Source organism: Salvia splendens, chromosome 9 (genome assembly GCF_004379255.2).
Source record: "Salvia splendens isolate huo1 chromosome 9, SspV2, whole genome shotgun sequence".
In the NCBI taxonomy this organism is placed as follows: Eukaryota; Viridiplantae; Streptophyta; class Magnoliopsida; order Lamiales; family Lamiaceae; genus Salvia; species Salvia splendens.
Window position 1 is genome coordinate 16,122,180 of NC_056040.1, and position 21,715 is coordinate 16,143,894.

A 21,715-nucleotide genomic window follows, 5' to 3' on the forward strand; every position below is an offset into this window, starting at 1 on the left:
TAACAACGTTTTATTAATTAGTGGACGTCTTTATCGTTTTATTTCCACTTGTGTTTGGGTTATTTTGGTGGAATTATGTGTGAATGATGTCCACGCATTTCTTAATTAATATGATAAGATGTGTATTTTGAAGGAAAAATAAAAGTCTTCCGTGATGTGGAATGGTGACTCGAATGTTCCGATTGATAGATATGAGGGAATCGTCGTACCAATTGAGTTAATTTCGAGATACGTGGCTCGATTACTAGTGCAATCAAGTATATGTGCCGTTTTGGACAAATGTTTTACATATCATAAATGGAACTCAAAACGTTATTATTTGAATTTATATATAATCGCTCAATGAGTATCAATATATAACTAAGTTAAGGTCATAAAGGGCTTTCCATCTATAGATATTGCAATAATTGTACGATTTTTCTTGCGCTATCAATCGTGAATTTTTTATGTGGAAAAGATTGAAACGCAATTGTGGTATTCCACGGAAATTAAAATAAGGAAACGTGCTATGTTTTGTTTTACTATGTGAATGTGTGTGATTTGGTCAAATTTTTTTTGGTATACCTTGTTGTACAATGATCTGGCATATTATTTTTTATTTTAATTTATTTGAGATATCTAACTCATTAAGATGTCTAAGTAAATTATCTTACTAGCGTGGCACTGTGTTTGCTCGTTTTGGTTTGTACGACTCGCCTTTTGTCTATGCTAGAGAACGAATATATGTAATCATGTACTCTATTCTATACTCTTTCCGTCCTTCATTAATTGGTTCCGTCTAACGAGTTTTTTAAAAATGTACATAGAAACAGTGAGTAGAATGTGGGCCCTATATATAATAAAATATGAATTGAATGAGTTAGTAGAATGTGAAGCTCATTACCAAAAATAGTATACTAAAAAATAAGCGTGTCAATTAATTAGGGATGGACGGAAAAGAAAATCGGTGCCAATTGATAAGGAATAGAGGGAGTACACCGCATAAAACTAAGAATAATATTCATATTTAAGCAGAAAAAATTATCGTATAAAAAATTAGAATATCCATTGCAATAACGATAATCTTGACTTTAATTGTACTAGTATCAATTAGCTAGTCATGTACTCCCTCCGCCCCCGGATATGTGTCTCACTTTGACACGACACGAATTTTAACAAATGTAATAGAAAGTGAGTTGAAAAAATTAATGAAATGTGAGTCTTACATTTATATAATTTTATAATAAAATGTGAATGAAAATGAGTTAATGTAATATAGAGTCCATTACCAAAAATGATAGTAGGAGGAAATGTGACAATAAATATGGAATGGACAAAATGGAATAACTGAGACACATAACGGGGGACTTGCGAGTAGTGCATCAACATAATTAGAATACAGCATTTACTATAGTAATATCACTGGTATAATATTTTCTTGGAGCTATATAGTCTTCAAATAGAATACTCAATTCGTACGTATCCTATTTTATACTCTGGCCTGGCGGAAAGGCCGCATCTAGTACCGGACCAATGATTTGGATAATACGCCCCAGGTTTTTTTTTTCAAGCGTGGAAACCCCAGAACCAGAAGTAGTAGGATTCATTCTCATAATATAATAAATAAAAAAATATGTCGAAATTTTTTTGTGAAAATTATCGAATTCAAAATAAATGTCCGATAGTATGTCGATCGGTTAATTCAATAACAAATGGGAGTTAGCACTCAATTTTGGTGGTGCCCTCCAATCGAATCCAATTCAATCGTTTACTCTTCAATGATTCAATGAGTTAATTTTCAAACTCCTATATAGGTCCTAATCAAAATTACTTTCTTCATACCCCCTATGACACTCTCCAAATCCTATTTTATACTCCTATATAGGTCCTAATCAAAATTACTTTCTTCATACCCCCTATGACACTCTCCAAATTAATATACATTTACTTTTATAGGTCGGAAATCGATAGTACACTTACTAACACTAGTACTTAATTTACGTGTGTGCTCGAATATACGATTTATGTTAGGACTTCTAGAAAATGTTCTTGAACGTTTTATTAGTACACATCGTGTGTATAGTAAGGGCATCGCAGTGGCGCGGAACTCCCGGTGGAATTCCCCTCGTAATTCCCAAAAACACCTCCTGTCACGTCGTATGGACTTCTCAGTGCACTGCCACGTCATAAGGATATGTCACTGCACAGTGGCGAACATCCACAATTAAAAATATTTAAATGCAATAAACGGGAATTCCGCGCGGACGTCCGTGGGAGTCAACGCAATGGCGGACGTCCGGGCGGAATTCCACGTAACGCCACGAAACTGCGGTGTCCTCAAGGGAATTCCGTATCCGTGCCTACCATGCACAATGGCGGACGTCCGCCGCGGAATTCCCGCACGCCTGTATGAATTCCGCGGTGAAGGGCGTCATTGTGGATGCCCTAATAGTATCAATGTCGTTTTTTATTGGTGATGTTTTTGGATTATGTTAGAATAAATTTATGTGTACATATATTGTCCCACAATGTTTAATACGACCTTTATTTTTTGTTCCTCGTATTGTTCAACATCTGTACGTATTTTTTTATGAATTCCCTTATAAAAATTAATTTATTATTAATTATAGTATTATTTTATAGTAATAAAAAAATTAGAAGAATGAAGATTTTATGACAAATTCACATGTGATTTTTATCTTGATGTGGAACAATTATAAAGCACTGAGTTTGTAAAATAAAACACGGACAAGGAGAGAAGAAAGAAGAGGTGATGCGGAGGCGTGTAGTGTATTTTTGTTGTATATCTATGTTTGGCTTTTAATGTTTTAATAATGGGTTTTCTTTATAATATGGAATTTTAATTTAGATTGTTGCTAAATAATTTTTGATGAAGAAGACGTGTTTGGAGGATGGGAGTTTTAATAAAATTGATGTGTTCTTTTTGAGATAAAAAAAAAGGGGTGAGAGATGTTAGGGAGACGAGGGTGACTATGTACTGATTTTTAATCTTTGTTGTATACATTGGGCCATACTTGTTGTGAGCAAATTGGAATTTAATTGAGAAAAAAAGAGGAAATTTTGTTGGGTAAGGAGTATATACCTTTATGGCTGGGAGTATACATTTAAATACTTATCTTTTCCTTTTTGTGCATATATGTGTAGTGATGTGGGAGTATAATTCGTTTACTCCTTTTGTTAATTAAATGCTATGGCTACTTAATTAGTAATGCCTTGGGCCATTTTATTTATTCTAAGTTGGAGCAAAATACCTGTGCATTCATATAATTAGTTAGGTGTCTTATCTTGTGATGGAATAGATGCACACCATCTGTTTGTAAAAAGTCCTAGGTGAATTCTCCATCCACTTGGATTAGGTGTATAGACGTGTACTGTGAGGGACTATATTTTGGTTTGACTTTTTCCTTAGGCTTAAATATATTAAAGTGATAGATGGCTAGTTTTAAAATAAATGAGACTAAATAGAACAAATTTATAATGGCATAAATAGTAAGTTTCGTTCAATTAAAAATGGTTACTTTCTTTTTAAAAATGACATTTTAAAAATGGCATAAATGATGAATGTTTAGTTCTAATTTTGTTGATGTTGTTTAGTTTGATTATATGAAGTTTGTGGCACAAAGGATGAATGAATAAATGGAGCACACACTTAGGATACATGTATTGTTAAATTTATTTATTTTGTAAACTCTGATTTTTGCACATCATGTTATTTCGAAAAGGGTGAGCTTGTGCACGTTGTTTGCGGTGGGAACAGAAAGTGATTGAGGAGTAAGCATTTGAGGTGGGCTTTCTTTTTAAATAAGGACTATGTCCTAAATATTTTTATGTGAAAGGAGGTGGAAAATGTTTGTCTTGCCATGTTTTGTGTTTTGAATGAACCTATTTGAAGTGGTTATGCCATGTACTCCCTCTGTCCCATTAGAAATGAAACGTTTTCCTTTTTGGTCTGTCCCATTAAAAATGAAACGTTTCTAATAAATGGAAACAATACTCACTCTACTTTTTCTTCTTTCTTACTTTACTCTCTCTTCATTAACTCACAAAACAACACTACATAAAATCCCGTGCCGAAAAGCAAATGTTGCATATTTAATGGGACAAAGGGAGTATGTTAAATTGAATTCGGGTCCCAGTGGGGCCGCAACCCTGCTCGGACTAGTGTACACCCCGTAGATCGTGTGCTATCCCTTTGGAGTTGGCCGGTCTAGTGACTTGGTTCGTGGCCATGTTCCTTGTCATGTATGTTCAGATATGGTGATGGTGAATGTGGATGGAAAATGGTTGGCCAACCGAACTTGTGAAATATATGTTTTTGTGTACTTGGGTTCTTTTAATTAAAACCCCCAAGGTCACTTGATTATGGCTTGACAAACTATGTTTTGGCATGTGTCCATTGAGTGCATCAAGTACTCAGCCATGCATATTGTTTTTCTTAATGTGCAGATTAAGCAGCGATGGACGTAGAGGATGTTGAGCACAGTTCATGGATTGTTTTGTCATGAATAATAATTGTTGGATTTGTCGTGTCTTCATACTCGGCATTTTCCGTGTCTTGAACGCTTCCGCTAAGAGTCCTTTTCTTTAGAATTGTTTATTCGTGGAGAGTCTAACTCGTTTAAAAATTGTTTATTGTCCATTCTTTATTTACTTAGAGTTGGTATTATTGTTAGGGTAATATTATGACGTTTTCAAAGTTAATTCAATCATTAAATATTTAGTCAAATGTGTATGTTTTTCCCCTTTCTTCCCCGCTTCTTTAATCCCCCCTAGTCGCGATCAACCGTGTTTTCTATCCTTAGAAAATGTGGGCGTAACATATACTCCCAGGATCTATCGCATCCCAAGATCCGTTACACATTTTTTCGCGCACATGAACTATTTTTTGTACTCCTATTTGTTAATAAGAGTGCGAAATTAAATTCTAATTTTCTACTTAATTACCCACAAAAATAATATATTGTGCGCAAATAAACGTTGAAGGTAGGTAGGGTTAGACCTGCCCAAGGTTTACCGAACCGGCGGTTAAAACCGAAACCGTGAAAATTTACCCGAACTGAAACCGTCGATTTTTGAATCGTGGTTCGGTTCAGGTTTAAAAATTTTCGAACCAAAACCGCCGGTTCCGGGCAGTTCCAAACCGGAACCGCGAAAAATCGTGAAACCAAGCCGGAACTGTGAAAAACCGGCGATTCGGAACCGTGAAAAATAGTAAAAAAAACCGCCGGAAAACCGCTGGTTCGAAACCGAAACCGAAACCGAAACCGTAACCTCGAAACACCCTTGCGGTTCGGTTCCGGTTAGACAATTTCCAAAACCGGAACCGGCGGTTTCGAACCGTAACCGCCGGTTTCGGAACCGAGGGCACCTCTAGGTAGGGTAGGTGGTGGATGAACACATATAATAATCCCTTCGTTCCCAAACATTAATGTCATTTTATATTTTGATTTATTCCATAAAATTAGTTTATTTTTATTTTCAGCAACATTTTTTTCTTCTAATGAGGTATGTCTCTCTCTAAAATAATACTTCGACCACTTTATCAATTTTGCGTTAAATCCATCTCGTTCCCATATTTCCTATTTTTAGGAGACTGGAGTAATAATTATTTGGATGAATTCTTTTATCTATTTATGTACAGTATTTTATTTTTGTGATAGTGATATTTTAAATACAGATACCTATGAACCTTAATTAGTTTGGTAAAAGTACTCCACAATCTATTCTTGTTTTGTCCGTCTTGAAAACGTGGTTCTTGTATTGTAAATTGTGGTCAATAAATTTTGTTTCTTGTTGATATATACGTATCATATTTAATATATTCTTTCTGTTTTGCAACCAAATGAGGTACATGCCTAGCCACCAAATTTTTTCAAAATTCTTTTAATTATAATGAAATTCTCTACATGTGATCGTCTGATTGTGGTCAATTCATCAACTTGCTCACATTTTATGATGATTGATCTACTTCATGTGTTGTGACGCGAGTAAGCCTTTTTATATTTATGGTACATTCGGTATCAAAAAGTTATGTACATAAGATTTATTGAGATCATTGCAGGTAGCTTGTCATGGCAATCCATAAACAACAAAACAATCTCTTCCCATCAAACACATGACACGTCTATAATCACATGTACTAGCAAAACAATCTCTTCCCATCAAACACATGACACGTCTATAATCACATGTACTAGAATAAATAGCAGAAAATCTAAGGGCATCAACAATGGGGCGCCCCTAAAGCCCGCCTTATGCACCGCCACATCAGCATTTTATCCTCCTACCCTTCCACCTGCAGTGGGGCGCCCTAAGGCGCGCCCTATAGGTTTTACTATTGTTTTGTTAATTAATTTAAATGTTTTCAAATATATAAATGCAAATTAATTAAAAAAACACAACGATTAAATGAAAAATTGTAAATACTACATTGATTAAAAATAAGTTACACGGGTTAGAAATAAAAAAAGTTCTACTCTACAAAATTTCCAACTTCCGGCTCAACTCATCGATCAACTTCTGGAGGTATTTGGCTCTGGCCGGATCCATACACTTCATAAGGGCATTGTGTGTATCCAACAACGTCCGTGCCATCGAGGTCGTTGCCAAATCCGCGTAGGCAAGTGTCGCCGGGGTCGGGGTCGGCGATGGGGGGGGGGCGGCCGAGGAGGATGTCGCCTTCACCTTTCCCTTGTTCTTCGCAGCCTTGACGCCTATGGGACGCCGCCGGGAGGATATCGGTGTGCCGGAACTCTCTTCCTCCTTGCACGTCTGGTTAAGGTCCACCGGACGAGTTCCGCTTTCGCTGGTCGTGTAACCACCAGTGGTTGTGGTCTTCGTCCTCTTCGCCGTATCGGTGTGCAGAATCCCGCCTTGGAACTTCTGCTTGTCCCTCAAGAGCGCCCAGATGTTGAAATGCTTGAAGTCGCCGTACATGGACCGGTATGACAACAGCGCTCTGTCGCGCACATTGCTCGGGCTCTCGCCGCTACCCTTCTCCCTCGAGCACTCCTCGTATTCCGCCGCGAACAGGTTGACTTGCTTGTTCACCTGATCGCAGTGCTTGTGGAGCTGCTCTCGTTGGCGCTTGTACTCGCTCGGCGGCTTCGCCTCATTGTAGCGCTCGGCGATGCGCTCCCAGTACGCGAACTGCTTTTGGTTGTTCGCGAATATCGGGTCCTCCGATATATCCACCCAACACCTCGCCAAGACGAGGGTTTCATCCGGTTGGTAGTTCGTACGGTCGGGGGTGTACTCTTCACAAGTTGTCGGAGGTGGCAACTTGTGCGCCCGGTGCTTGGTCCGCTTCTTTCTGGAGGAGGCGGCGAGCGGCGGCCGGGCGAATTGGAGACGGCTCCATGTCGGAGAGACCGTACGAATCCGTACTGAAGTCCGGATTGTACTGCGTGTTGGCGTCGAACGACCGATATTCGCCAGGTTGTGTACCCGGCCACCGTGCGCCATCTCCAAACATCGGGCTACTAGGACTTGAGTATCCACCCGAATCCATTTTATAGCGTAATTTGAGAGTTGAAAAGTTAATTGAAAAGTTACAAATGAAAAGTGAAGCTTCGGTATATATATAACAAAATTTTTGAATTAAAAAAAAAAACTAAAACGCGTTGCATCGTCCGCGGAGTCCACAGTGGTTGGACGATGTCGCGGACGATGCCCTATAGGGCGCGCTTCGTCCGTGAACTAAGCGTCGGGCGCGGACGGCGCATCGTCCGCCCCACTGTTGATGGCTTAACAATAAAAAAGCAAGAGAACGAGAAAACATCTATCTTCGAAAAAATCTCACGTACCTCTGTTAAATTACGAGCTTATAGATAAGTTTAACAAGACAAGCATTTTTGAAATATTAATTAATTAATAGGGGAAATATATAAAACATACGACTTATTAACATTTTCCAGAAAAAAAAATGTGGTCAGTACTAACTCCGACCTCTCCACGTTCGGAATCGCCGGAAAAGCTAATTTGGCATGCAAAAGAAAATAACATTACAAATTCACCACTCAACAAATAACATCTGATCAATAATTCATATCCAGAATCAGTAATTAAGTTAATTGATTAAAAATAACCGAAAACTTCAATTTAATTATATTCATTTTCATGGCCCATATGGCTTATGGACCTTTTAAATTGTCCACAGGCCCAACAACCACTTTTTCGAGTTAAAACTTAAAACTCCTCCTCTCTTTTATTAACACATTTTATGTCTACACTTGTTCTCTTCAACAGATATGGGACGATAAAATATGAAGATTAGGAAAATATTTCTGTATTAAAAATATGAGACATCTTCATGTCCTAGTCTTTCAGTATTATGTATATATGCATATCAACTCGAAGTAATTTTAGGATATAACATGACTACCATCAGAGATATTCTTTGAAAATATTAAAGATATGAGACATCTTAATTAATGTCCTAGTGCAAAGACTTCTAGAGACATTCAATATTTTATACATTCATTATTAAAAGCATCAACTAGTGCAAATGAAAAAAAAAATTGACAAGTTTTTCATAAGTCATGAGAAAAGAGTACCTATTTATAAAAAAAAAATGGATTATGAGTCAAGATCATATTGACAAACTAGTAGACATCGAGAGTGTGAATTTTATACATGCTTGAACCGAAGATTTTGGATGCTTGTAGGTATACCCAACCTCACACACATATTTCAATGTAGTTGAATCAGCATGGTGTAAAAATCATGGATTAAATATGCCCGGTCAATGGATTTTGACCAAATAATAAAAGTGACGAGACATTTAATTTTGTGAAATTAAATGATATAGCGTCGATCTACATTTTACGTAGATAAATGTAGTATATTCACATTCTCAAATCCGATTTCCGGTGAGTGAGAAATGGTGGATTAAAGTTGGGCATAATTAGCTTTTAATTAAAGCTTGGAGTTGGAGCTTAGGGAATAATTAACTAGTGTTAATTATCCCACATAGGAGAAGTAACACATATTTTAATGTGTTTAAATTAAGTGACTTTATGTAACTTAATAATTATAGTGGACCAAGATGGGTGAAAGAACCCACACGCGCGCACACGCGAGCGCCGCCGCCCGCCCCCCCCGAGCCCGAGCCCGTGCTTGTGCTCGTACTCGCGGCCGCGAGCCTCGGGCCCGGGCCCTGTCCCGATCTCGATCTCGATCTCGATCTTGGACTTGGACTTGGCAATTGGTCTTTGGGTCTTTGGGCTTGGTGCTTGGGCTTGTCCCTAGCCCAAACTTAATCTGTTTATACGACCGCAGAGTCAGCAATCCAAGTGGCTTGACACGTCGTCAAGCGTGGCACAGTCAGAGCTGCCACGTGAGAAAAGCAAACGCTCCGCACCCGAAAGGCACACTCCTGCCACACGCTCGTAACCGTCGGCGGTTACGAATCTGCCATGATGAGCCTTCATGGCTTGGTTGACCATGCATGGCCATTCCACTGCATTAGACACACATTACACAAGCATAAGCTCTCTCCATCTCTCTGCATTGTCTTTCTGTCGAAACTCTGCCCTCTCCTCCATCCAGTTCGCCGGAGCTCTGTTGATTGCGGTGCTGCATCACCAGAGACGTAGCCATTTTACCTTTGGGGACGACACGCCAAACCGAGAGCACTACCGGGGCGTATCTCGTCTTGCGGGAAGAGGCCTCCTCGACTCGGCTAAACTTATTCACGGTTACTGTTTCAATTTCAGTTGCAATTTTTAGTTCAGTTTCTCCTTTTGTATTCCTTCTTTGGGTTTGTATTACGCCCGGCTTTTATCTCTTGTAATCCCAGAAACCAACAATCGCAAGACGAGATATAACTTGCTTTTGAAGGAATTTGGACACTAAACTGAACCTAAAGACTTTCGAAACATTTAACACCTTTGCTGGAGATGTCGACTGAGTCCAACACCGCTGCTACCACCACCACCGCCGCCATTTCCTCCACCATGGCGACCACTGAACCGGTCAACACTTCATCGATCCCCTCGATGATGCCAACCCCCGGCTTCCCAGCCGCCTCTTCAACTGTCCCATGGGTTTGGGACAACCCTTTCGGGGCGTCCACTGGTTCCACCTTTGGTGGTTCGGTTGGTTCCACTTTTAGTGGTTCCTTCGGATCCTTTAATGGATCGAGTGCTGGGGCCTTCGGGTCTCACACGAATGCTGGGGCCTTCGGGTCTCATGCGGGTGCTAGTCCCTTCGGGGCTGGTACGACCATGGCGGGCTCTATGCCCAACATGAATGGTGGGGGCTCTATGCCTAACCATGTTGTTGGCTCCTCCGGGGGCAACGGAATTGGTTCCTTCCATGGATCAAGTGCGGCACCTTTGGCACCAAGAATGATGCCATCTGCCGAGAAACCACCAAAGTTTGGAGGATCTGACTTCAAGCGGTGGTACCAAAAGATGTTGTTCTACTTAACAACATTGGGCTTCGCTAACTTCCTCACGGAAAACGAGCCGCCTGCGCCAAGCGACCAAGAGACTAGGCTCGAAGTCATGCCGGACTATGAAGCTTGGAGAAAAGGGGATTATCTATGTAAAAATTTTATTTTAAGTGCATTAGATGATAGCCTCTACAATGTATACTCCAATGTAACCACATCTAAACAAATGTGGGAAAACCTAGAAAAGAAGTATAGCATAGATAATGCTGCAGGGACTGAACAAGTTGTAGCTTCCAAATTTATGGACTACAAGATGGTCGATTCTCGACCTGTCATGGAGCAAGTCCAAGAGCTCCAAATGATCATCCACGCACTAGTGGCTGAAGGGATGACCTTGCCCGATAAATTCCTAAGGTGCACGATCATTGACAAGCTTCTTCCCAGCTGGAAGGACTTCAAGAGCTATCTCAAGCACAAGCGAAAGTAGATGACCCTTGAAGACTTGATCGTGAAGTTGCGCATTGAGGCTGATTTGCGCAAAAGCGACCAAAAGGCTAAGGGCTTCACCCCAAATGAAGCCAAAGCCAATCTGTTGGAGCGGGGCGGTCACTCCAACAAACGCCCTCGCCCAAACCGTCCAAATGACAAAGGGAAGGGAAAGCAGCCTTCAAAGAAGTTTGAAGGCGACAGCTACAAATGTGGCAAACCAGGCCACTTTGCAAAGGACTGCCGTAGCAAGAAAAAGAAGCCGGCTGCCCACGTCGTTGAGAAGGAGTTCAAGGACTGGGATGAGAACGACCTTATTGATGTGATCACTGAAGAGGTTAACCTTGTTGATAACAAGGGTGGCTGGTACATCGACACCGGCGCTACTGCTCATGTCTGCTCAGATAGGAGCAAGTTTGCCTCCTACACCGCGGTTGAAGGGAGGAAGATCAACATGGGGAATCAAGCATCCTCCGAAGTCCTTGGCATCGGAAATGTGATCCTCATGATGACGTCTGGCGTCACAATAAAGTTGAAGGATGTGCTGCATGTCCCGGACATCCGCAAGAACCTAGTGTCAGGATCAATACTAGTTAATAAGGGGTTTAAACTTGTATTTGAGTCTGATAGGTTTGCTTTGTATAAGTTTGGAAATTCCCTCGGAAAAGGTTATGTAACCGATGGGCTTTTCAAGCTTAGTGTGGCAACTTGCAGTGTTGCAAAGCCATTGGCTAATAATAATAAAGCATCTACTTCCTCTTATTTGACCGAGTCTTCAAATTTATGGCATTGTAGATTGGGACATGTAAATTCAAAAGCCATTAAAAGATTAGTGAATTTAGATTTACTAAAGACTAATGAAGTGGATACCCAAGATAAATGTGAAATTTGTCTTGAACCAAAAATGACTAAGTTGCCGTTTCACTCAGTTGAACGAAGCACAAAACCCCTTGAATTAATTTACACGGATGTATGTGATTTAAAGATGGTGCAAACTAGAGGTGGTAAAAAGTACTTTATCACTTTCATAGATGATTGCACAAGGTATTGCTACATTTATCTTTTAAGAAGTAAAGATGAAGCAATAGAAGCGTTCAAAAATTATAAGAACGAAGTTGAGAATCAACTTGGTTGTAAAATCAAAACGATTCGAAGCGATAGAGGAGGCGAATATGTAGCCCCGTTTGAGGAGTTATGCAACGCAAGTGGTATAATTCATCAAACAACTGCTCCATATTCACCACAATCTAACGGTGTTGCAGAACGCAAAAATCGAACTCTAAAAGAGATGATGAATGCATTGCTTCTGACTTCAGGATTACCACATAACATGTGGGGGGATGCTGTTTTGACAGCCAACTATATCTTGAATAAAATCCATCTCAAAGGAAAAGATGTTACTCCTTTTGAGTTGTGGAAGGGAAGGAAGCCATCCTACAAATACCTCAAAGTGTGGGGGTGTTTGGCAAAGGTGATGGTTCCTCCGCCCAAATAAGTTACAATCGGACCTAAAACGGTTGATTGCATCTTCATTGGATATGCACTTAACAATAGTGCATATCGATTTGTTGTTCACAAGTCTGAAATATCGACTATCACAGTAGGAACAACAATTGAGTCGAGGAATGCTGTATTTCTCGAAAATACATTTCCTTGCAAAGACAAGGAAAAAGTCTCAACCAATTCTGAGACAAGAATTGAAGAATCCACTAGTTCTAAACCAATGGAAGAAGAAGCCACTAGTTCTAAATCAACGGATGAGGAACCTGAATCGCGCAAGCGTGCAAGGCCCGATCCAAAGGATACATTACTAAGACGTGGTAATAGAGTCAGAACACCAAAAACATTTGGTCCTGACTACATTGCTTTTATGTTAGATGAAGAACCAACATCTATAAAAGTAGCCTTGGATGGCCCAGACGGGTTACATTGGAAAGAAGCTGTTCAAAGCGAAATAGATTCAATTTTGCTAAACCACACTTGGGTGTTGGTAGATCTACCTGAAGGTGCGAAACCTCTAGGTTGCAAATGGGTGCTTAAAAGGAAATTTAAGGCCGATGGAACAGTGGATAAGTATAAAGCCCGATTAGTAGTAAAGGGTTTTAAACAAAAGGAAGGACATGACTTCTTCGATACCTATTCACCTGTAACAAGGATTACATCTATCCGAGTGCTTCTCGCTATTGCTGCATTGCACAATCTTGAGATTCATCAAATGGATGTAAAGACCGCGTTTCTAAATGGTGAACTAGAAGATGAAATATATATGAAACAACACGAAGGGTTTGTAGTACCTGGACAAGAGAAAAAGGTATGCAAGCTCGTAAAGTCCTTATATGGATTAAAACAAGCGCCATTGCAATGACACGTGAAGTTTGATAATGTGATGTTATCAAATGGGTTTAAAATCAACGAGTGCGACAAATGTGTCTACATCAAGAGCACTAATAACGGCCATGTTATAGTGTGTCTATACGTTGACGATATGTTAATCTTGGGGAGCAACACTCAAGTAATTAACGATACAAAGGCCATGTTAAAGAGAAACTTTGATATGAAAGACATGGGTCTAGCTGATGTAATTCTTGGAATGAAGATTCTAAGAACGTCTAATGGAATCATCTTAACACAATCACATTATGTTGAGAAGATATAGAATAAATTCAAAGCCAATGATGGCGCGCCGGTTAAGACTCCAATTGAACTCGACGTTCACTTGAGCAAAAACAATGGCGAGCCTGTTGCACAATAAGAGTATGCACGGGTCATCGGGTGCATTATGTACTTGACTAATTGCACTCGACCTGACATTGCTTGTGTCGTGAACAAGTTGAGTCGTTACACGAGCAATCCAAGCAAAGAGCATTGGAGAGCTCTTGTGAGGGTTTTGAGATATTTAAAACATACTCAAAATCATGGGCTACACTTCTCGAGATACCCCCCGGTACTTGAAGGGTACTGTGATGCGAACTGGATATCCGATAATAGAGACTCACTTTCAACAAGTGGATACGTCTTTACTATTGGGGGAGGTGCTGTATCGTGGAAATCCACAAAACAGACATGTATTGTAACGCCCCACTTTTTGAACCCTAATTTTCGAACCCTAAAATTTTGCATTAAATGTTTTAATGCCGTGAAGTATGTGGATTAATTGACGAGTGAATTTAATTGCTTGATTTCTATGCGACCTAATTTTGTTTTGGAATTGGGAGGTGGAATAGTCAATCTTGTCGAATTGATGACGTGGCCTTAATTAATAGATGCGGAATGAAATATAGCCGCAAATTATATTTTATTTTGGGGAGTGAGATTTTTAATAGGATCATCAATAATTGCCTTACCCATTTTATTGGAATTTTCGACCACTATGAATTTATGGAGAGGAATTATTTTCTTGGATTTAATTATTTGCTTGGGATAATTACCCAATTAAATCCAAAGCCTAATTATCCTATTTCTTGATGAAAGAATCGGCCCCTATTATTCCTAAGGGAGATTTCGAAATCTCCTAGCTTGTGGGAGAAGAAATTATTCATTATTTATTTTGATCCCTTAATTATTTCTTTCCATGTTTTAATTGGAATATCCTAGCAAATCTTGCATTATCTTATTTTATTCAAGTTTTGGAAATTATTCCTTGTGGAAGGAATATTTCACACGCCTGTTTCCATTTATTGTGGGAGGATTTTTATTGATTTTCTTGCTCCGTATTATTTTATTCTGCTCCGTGAAAATACTAAATTAAATCAATGGCTAATTATATAGCCATGATTTTCGAAATATTCTCCCTTATTCTCCCTCAAATTAAGGCCAATTTCCCCTCCATCCAATCTCTCATCTTTAATTTGATTTATTCTCCAATTAATTATGGGATATTCTATTACTTAAGCCTATAAATAAAGACTAACTAAATTCCTAAACCTAGCACACAATTCACACGCCTACTTGCTTCAAATCACACGCCCCCTCCCTCTTCTTCAATCTCCTACACTTGTTCTTCCACTCTACTCAAGATCCTTTCGAATATCCAAGAGATTATTGAAGAATCAAGACTTTTATTCGTTCCTACCGTTTGTTTCGTCCAAGAGAGGTAAAAATCGGACCCTATTCTTCATTCCTCTCCATCTCAACTCTTCTTTTGTTCCCTCATGCATCTAGTGAGTGGAGGGATCTCAAATCTAAGAGATTTAATCGGTGGGAATTTGTGTTTGGATGTGTGATTTGCATTTTGAATGAATTGTTTGATGATTTAATGAATCTATGGTGAATGATATATGATGTTACGAAAACATGAGTATAAGGACTCTCTCGAGCATGTTTGTGTGTTAAAACCATGAAAAAGGTTGATTTTGAATAAGTGGGGGTAAACCCTAATTCGAATTTCTAAAAGCATGAGGAACTGTGATTCCGAACAGTAAGTTCCAACTCGTTTTTGACCGACCAAATGAACTCCGATTTGATCGATTCTTTTTCCTGAGTAAACTTCATGATATCTTCTGTATTGTGTGCTAATTTCAACTCATTTGGACGAAAGATTAATTTATGGTAAATTTTTAAAGTTGACTGCGCATTTTTGACAGAAAGTGTTTTCTCGACCAGTGAGTTACGTTTTCTATTTGACTAACCTAAAAACGTTATTTTAACATGATTTTTAAACTGAAAGTTATTTGATGAGTCTACTACGTTGTGGTAAAATTTTAGCCCCAACGGAAGTCGGGTGAATTTTTAATAATTTTTATAAAATGGTTGCGCAGTGCTGCCAGATTTCTACCTTTGCAAAATAACTATATTTTTATGTTTTGAATGGCATACATGAATTATATGTGTGACAAGATGATGTGATATGAAAAGATGTTATGCTATGATGTGATTTCCATTTGTTGTTGGGGAAAAGGGAAAAATTAAGGACATGCATAATACTAAGTCCATGTTAGTGACTAATTGGGAATACCTTATCCAAAGGTAAAAATTCGTGCGTAAAGCGTGATATCAAAGGAAAAGCGAAACTTGAAATCTAAAGGATCGAGGTGAGCTTCTTTTCTACCCTACATTTTTGTGGGTTTTCTTTTACTAAAATCTTTTACATATGATAGTGGAGCTATAAGGGTGGTTTAAAGTATTTATCATGCCGTGATTTGTTTTAACGTGCCTATCTGATGTGGCTGTTGCCACTGTTATATAAATCAAATTCGGGTCCTCGTAGGGCCGCAAACCCTACTTGGATTAGTGTTCACCTATGGTAGATCATGTGCTAGCGTACGGGCTGGCCGGTCTAGTGACCTGGTTTGCGGCCGCATTCCTTGTCATGTATTGGCAGATATGGCTATTGTCTATGGGAAAATGACTGATCAGTCGAATTTTACAATGGGAAATGATTTGAGTGCCTCGGGCCTTTCTAAAGCTAAACCCCGATGGTTACTTACGTATGGCATGACAAACTATATCTTTATTAAAAATGTTTTCGGCATAAGTCCACTGTGTATTTTATAAGTACTCAGCCCTGCATATGTTTTCCTTATGTGCAGGTTGAGCGGCGACGAGCGGTTGGCGGTGTTGAGCAAATTAAACAAAATGATAATATTGTCTTGAAACTCCGAGTGTCGTCGTGTCTTCACACATGACTTCACTCTTTCTCTTGGTCGTTTTCCGCTGCGATATTTCTTTTACTTATTTGTTGTTGGGCCCAAACTTGAATTTGTCCGGTTATTGGTTTCTTATAATTTTGTTGGATAATGTCAAACTCTTAATCGTTTCCTTGAGTACTAATTGCCGGCCCAACTCATTATTTAAACCCGGGTCCTCATCTTGTTTTATACTTAATTGCTCATTTAATATGTTGGTCAAACCTCCTTGATGAAACCCTAGCCTATTTTCATTGTTATATTTAAGTCTGTTTAAGTCGCGATCGCCGCATTTATTATACCCTAGAAGGGCGTCGTGACATGTATAGCCCGATCAACAATGGAATCGGAGTTCATCCGAGTGGCTTAAGAACTTCCTTGAAGATATTCCATGTTGGTCTAAGCCAGTGCCACCAGTGCTGATCCACTGCGATAGCCAAGCGGCTATTGGAAGGACAAACAATGGTTTCTATAACGGTATGTCTCGACATATACGTCGACGACATAACACCGTGAGACATTTGATCACAACAGGGGTGATTACAATTGACTATGTGAAGTCAATAGATAATCTAGCGGATCCGCTAACCAAAGGGTTAAACCGTGATCAAATGAATAAGTTGCTAGAGGGAATGAGTTTGAAATCCACAAACTAAAGAATTATCATAGTGGTAACCCAACCATGATGAATGGAGATCCCAAGAACTTGGTTCAAAGGGACAACTAAGCTATGAGAGTTCATGAGAAACACTCAACTATATTTATTCCCTAGAGAGCAATAGAGTGTTGGAGAACTTGCCTAGTGGTAAAGGCTAAGTCTATGACTTTTAATGGTTCTTAAGGATCTCAAAAAGATGGAGTTCTCAAAGAGACCAAGTATGGCAAGGTACTAAACTAAAAATCACATATGTGAGTGCGAAGTGTGGTCGCTTCATAAAACGCACTTATGAATCCAAAGTGATGTCCAAGACCGCAATGGACACAAAACGTGAGAACGGATGAGGTTGAGGTGTTTAAGCGTTAACACCATTGTCTCGGTGCACGTTGTGGAGTATTAGTTCAAAGCATCGCGCTACTAAGCCGCCTGTGTATCCGATGGTGTCGACTATGGAGGGTTCAAAGCCAACAACTACCTATCCTTATGCTTATATACCTCTCGAGGATTGAGCTTGTGTCTGCATGCATGTGGGGGATTGTAAAAATCATGGATTAAATATGTCCGGTCAATGGATTTTAACCAAATAATAAAAGTGACGAGACATTTAATTTTGTGAAATTAAATGATATAGCGTCGATCTACATTTTACGTAGATAAATGTAGTATATTCACATTCTCAAATCCGATTTCCGGTGAGTGAAAAATGGTGGATTAAAGTTGGGCATAATTAGCTTTTAATTAAAGCTTGGAGTTGGAGCTTAGGGAATAATTAACTAGTGTTAATTATCCCACATAGGAGAAGTAACACATATTTTAATGTGTTTAAATTAAGTGACTTTATGTTACTTAATAATTATAGTAGACCAAGATGGGTGAAAGAACCCAAACGTGCGCTCCGCCGCCACCTGCCCGCCCGAGCCCGTGCCCGTGCCCGTGCACGTGCACGTGCTCGTGCTCGTGGTCGCTGCCGCGGGCCCGGGCCCGGTCCCGGTCCCGATCCCGATCCCGATCCCGATCTTGGACTTGGACTTGGACTTGGACTTGGATCTTGGATCTTGCCAATTGGTCTTTGGGCTTGGTGCTTGGGCTTGTCCCTAGCCCAAACTTAATATTTTTATACTACCGCAGAGTCAGCAATCCAAGTGGCTTGACACGTCGTCAAGCGTGGCACAGTCAGAGCTGCCACGTGAGAAAAGCACACGCTCCGCACGCGAAAGGCACGCTCCTGCCACACGCTCGTAACTGTCGGCGGTTACGAATCTGCCATGATGAGCCTTCATGGCTTGGTTGACCCTGCATGGTGGCTTGGCCTATAAATAGGCTAGCCATTCCACTGCATTATACACACATTACACAAGCATAAGCTCTCTCCCTCTCTCTGCATTGTCTTTTTGTCGAAGCTCTGCACTCTCCTCCATCCAGTTCACCGGAGCTCTGTTGATTGCGGTGCTGCATCACCAGAGACGTAGCCGTTTTACCTTTGGGGACGACACGCCAAACCGAGAGCACTACCGGGGCGTATCTCGTCTTGCGGGAAGAGGCCTCCTCGACTCGGCTAAACTTATTCACGGTTACTGTTTCAATTTCAGTTGTAATTTTTAGTTCAGTTTCTCCTTTTGCATTCCTTCTTTGGGTTTGTATTACGCCCGGCTTTTATCTCTTGTAATCCCAGAAACCAAGACATGGTACTAAACTATACCAAAATATCACAATTCTGATAAATAAAATCCTTATAACATAACATGTACACACATAACTAAAGTTCACAAATTACAACACAAATGTGGCACTCTACATAATTTACGACTTACCAAAACCTAATTAGGGGGAATAAGTAATATAGGCTGTAAAAAATCAAAGGAAAAAAAGAAGAAGAAAACAATGCTATAAGTGCAATTAATCGTGGACGACATATGCATCTATAATTAAAATCTCCACATCTTTAAACACTGATGACGAGAACATCATTTTTTTAAGCACCGTCGGCACCAATACAATGCAAAAAATTCAAAAATCAAAATCAATAAACACAAATAGTAGTATGAGAAAAATGCCTCTCTGGAAACAAAACGAGCTTTCCGAAACATTAAATTAAAAACTAATGTTACCAACCTCCTGCATTTCACAATAAATAATAATAAATGAAACAACAACCTCTTGTCTCTTGTCTTCCCACGAGGTTTTTTTCTATCCCACGATGTTTTTTAGGGTTTGAGCAAATAATTTTGTACATTGAGATGATACACTAGAATCTAAAACCATACCCCTTAATTACCATTACAGCAATCTTTAAATTTTCTAAAAAAAATAAAACATTAATTTTAAAACCTACTAAATTGAAAAAAAAGTTATTTTTATATAATTAGTCGTACTCCATATCATTCACTAAAATTTGTAATTTCAACAAATTATATACCATGAGTACAAGTTAAAATTACATCAGTGAACCTTAATAAACAATTGCAAAAGTAAACAAGATCCTATTACACATGAAGCGGGAAACCAAAATTAAATGTGGAACAAAGAATTTCAAATAATTTTATACCATGCATAATCTCTATTTTTTGTTATACTACGCTAGTATGTACTACATCAATTAAATTGTGCTTATCGTATTTAACCAAAATATGTATCTATATATTCCAACTCCCGTATTCCATCCTTCAAAAACACTTACCTTACCAAACAAGTAGAAAATGGAGAAAACAAAAACACCACTCTTGTTGATAATTTCCTGCCTACTAACCGCCACGGCCACCGCAGCCCACTCCGAGAACATCTGTCAGGGAAAGGAGAACCTTCTGAAGTTTAACGTGTACGTCCAAGACATCCGCGGCGGCCCTAGCCCTACCGTCTACACGGTGGCCGAAGCTTCCATCACCGCTAACTCCCCGACCAGCTTCGGCGTGATCCACGTCGTCGATAACCTGGTCACCGCGGGGCCGGACATCAATTCGGCGGCGGTCGGGCGGGCCCAGGGTCTGGCGACCTTCGCGGATCTTCACACGGTGGCGGCCTCCGAGAACATCAACTTCGTGTTCACGGCTGGGGAGTTCAACGGCAGCACGATCAGCACGACTGGCCGGAATCCCGTGACAAATTTGGAGAGGGAGCTGACGGTGGTCGGAGGCACCGGTGCATTCCGATTTGCGCGGGGCTATGCCATCACAAGCACCTACTCGGACGATACCGCCGCCGATTCTAGTGTGTTGCAGTACACATTTTACGTGGCACGCTACGCCGGTGCATCACGCGACAGCGTGTAATATTAGACGGCGACTATCCGGCGCTAACTCCGGCGGGTTGGCGACGGATATTCCGTTGTTGTTTTCTTCGATTAGTTGTAGTCATTTTAATATCTAGTGAGCTTTTGTAATAAGCTGACTAATTGCAACTTTTATGGGTGTACGTTTTATGAAATAATTACGCCTATTTTGGGCGTAAGTGTAGTGATGTTATTGTGTTGTTAGTGATTGGAATGAATGAATCGGTTCGATGTCGTTCAGTTGTCATGACTCATTATCATGATATGATTATGAATTATCTATCTAGAATTAAGTTGTGAGATTATTTTAGTTGAATAGTGTGACTATGATGACTTATTATCATAAGACTATCCATAGAGGATAAAGTTGTGATACTATCTTATGAACCAAACATGATACGTTTTCAATCATGAGATACAATCTTGCTATCGAATAACTTAAGGCTATCTATCTATCTATCTAATCACATGGGAGAGTAATTAATGAAGGGGTTTATATATAGGTAATATCACGAACTATGACTGAATTTGGATTTTTCCACGAGCTTAAATTCTTGTGGTAAAAATCAAGTACTATGACTGTGTTTGAGATTACAAGAATTGATGACTTTGGCAAAATTGAAGCATATGTGGCTGGTTGGTTAGTTTGGGTGGACTAATAGGACGGGAAAAGCAACATTGTCATTTAGAATAGTTGTAATCGACGTCGTTTCACGCAAAGATTGTGATTAAACCACATGCCTCGTGATATTTTTCATGTATTTAGATTAGATTAAATTTCCCTTGTCCGAAGGCAAAATTTAAGATTTATCCTTCGGTGCACGTATATGTTAGTTATCATCGTCAAGTTTCTTCCTCTTTTTAGTTTAGATTCAATTTAGTAAGGGCCACATATGATTCGATTTCGCCAGACTTAACAATTGTGGAAAATCCCAAATAATATAAAAATTCATGATTTTTTCATCCATATATACATGTGGGAAATTTTAGAATTGGTCATAATTAATGATATTTTGTTACCCATAGCCATTAATGGATCAAAATAATTAAGAGTGATTGTCTAAATACAACTGGTCAAATATTAGGATTGAAGTTCACATCACATCTAATCAGCAATTCGTGATTTATAATATCTTGATTCAAATGTGACATGTAAGATTATTTTACAAAATACTCGTAGTAATCAGCATACATATAGGTTGATCTGCCTCCCTAAAAGTGAAGTACTTAATATTTTTGGAATAATGTATTAAAATAAAAACCCCAAAAGTGACCAACAACATTAG

At 39.4% G+C, this 21,715-nt stretch overlaps 1 protein-coding gene across 1 annotated transcript; it reads left to right on the forward strand.

Annotated features, from left to right (window-relative positions):
* Positions 1–19,811: 19,811 nt before the first annotated feature.
* Positions 19,812–20,669, forward strand: LOC121747302 (dirigent protein 22-like). Its single transcript, XM_042141316.1, has one exon. It carries the CDS (start codon positions 19,861–19,863, stop codon positions 20,428–20,430), a length of 570 nt encoding a protein of 189 aa, XP_041997250.1. The 5' UTR covers positions 19,812–19,860; the 3' UTR covers positions 20,431–20,669.
* The last annotated feature ends 1,046 nt before the right edge of the window (positions 20,670–21,715 follow it).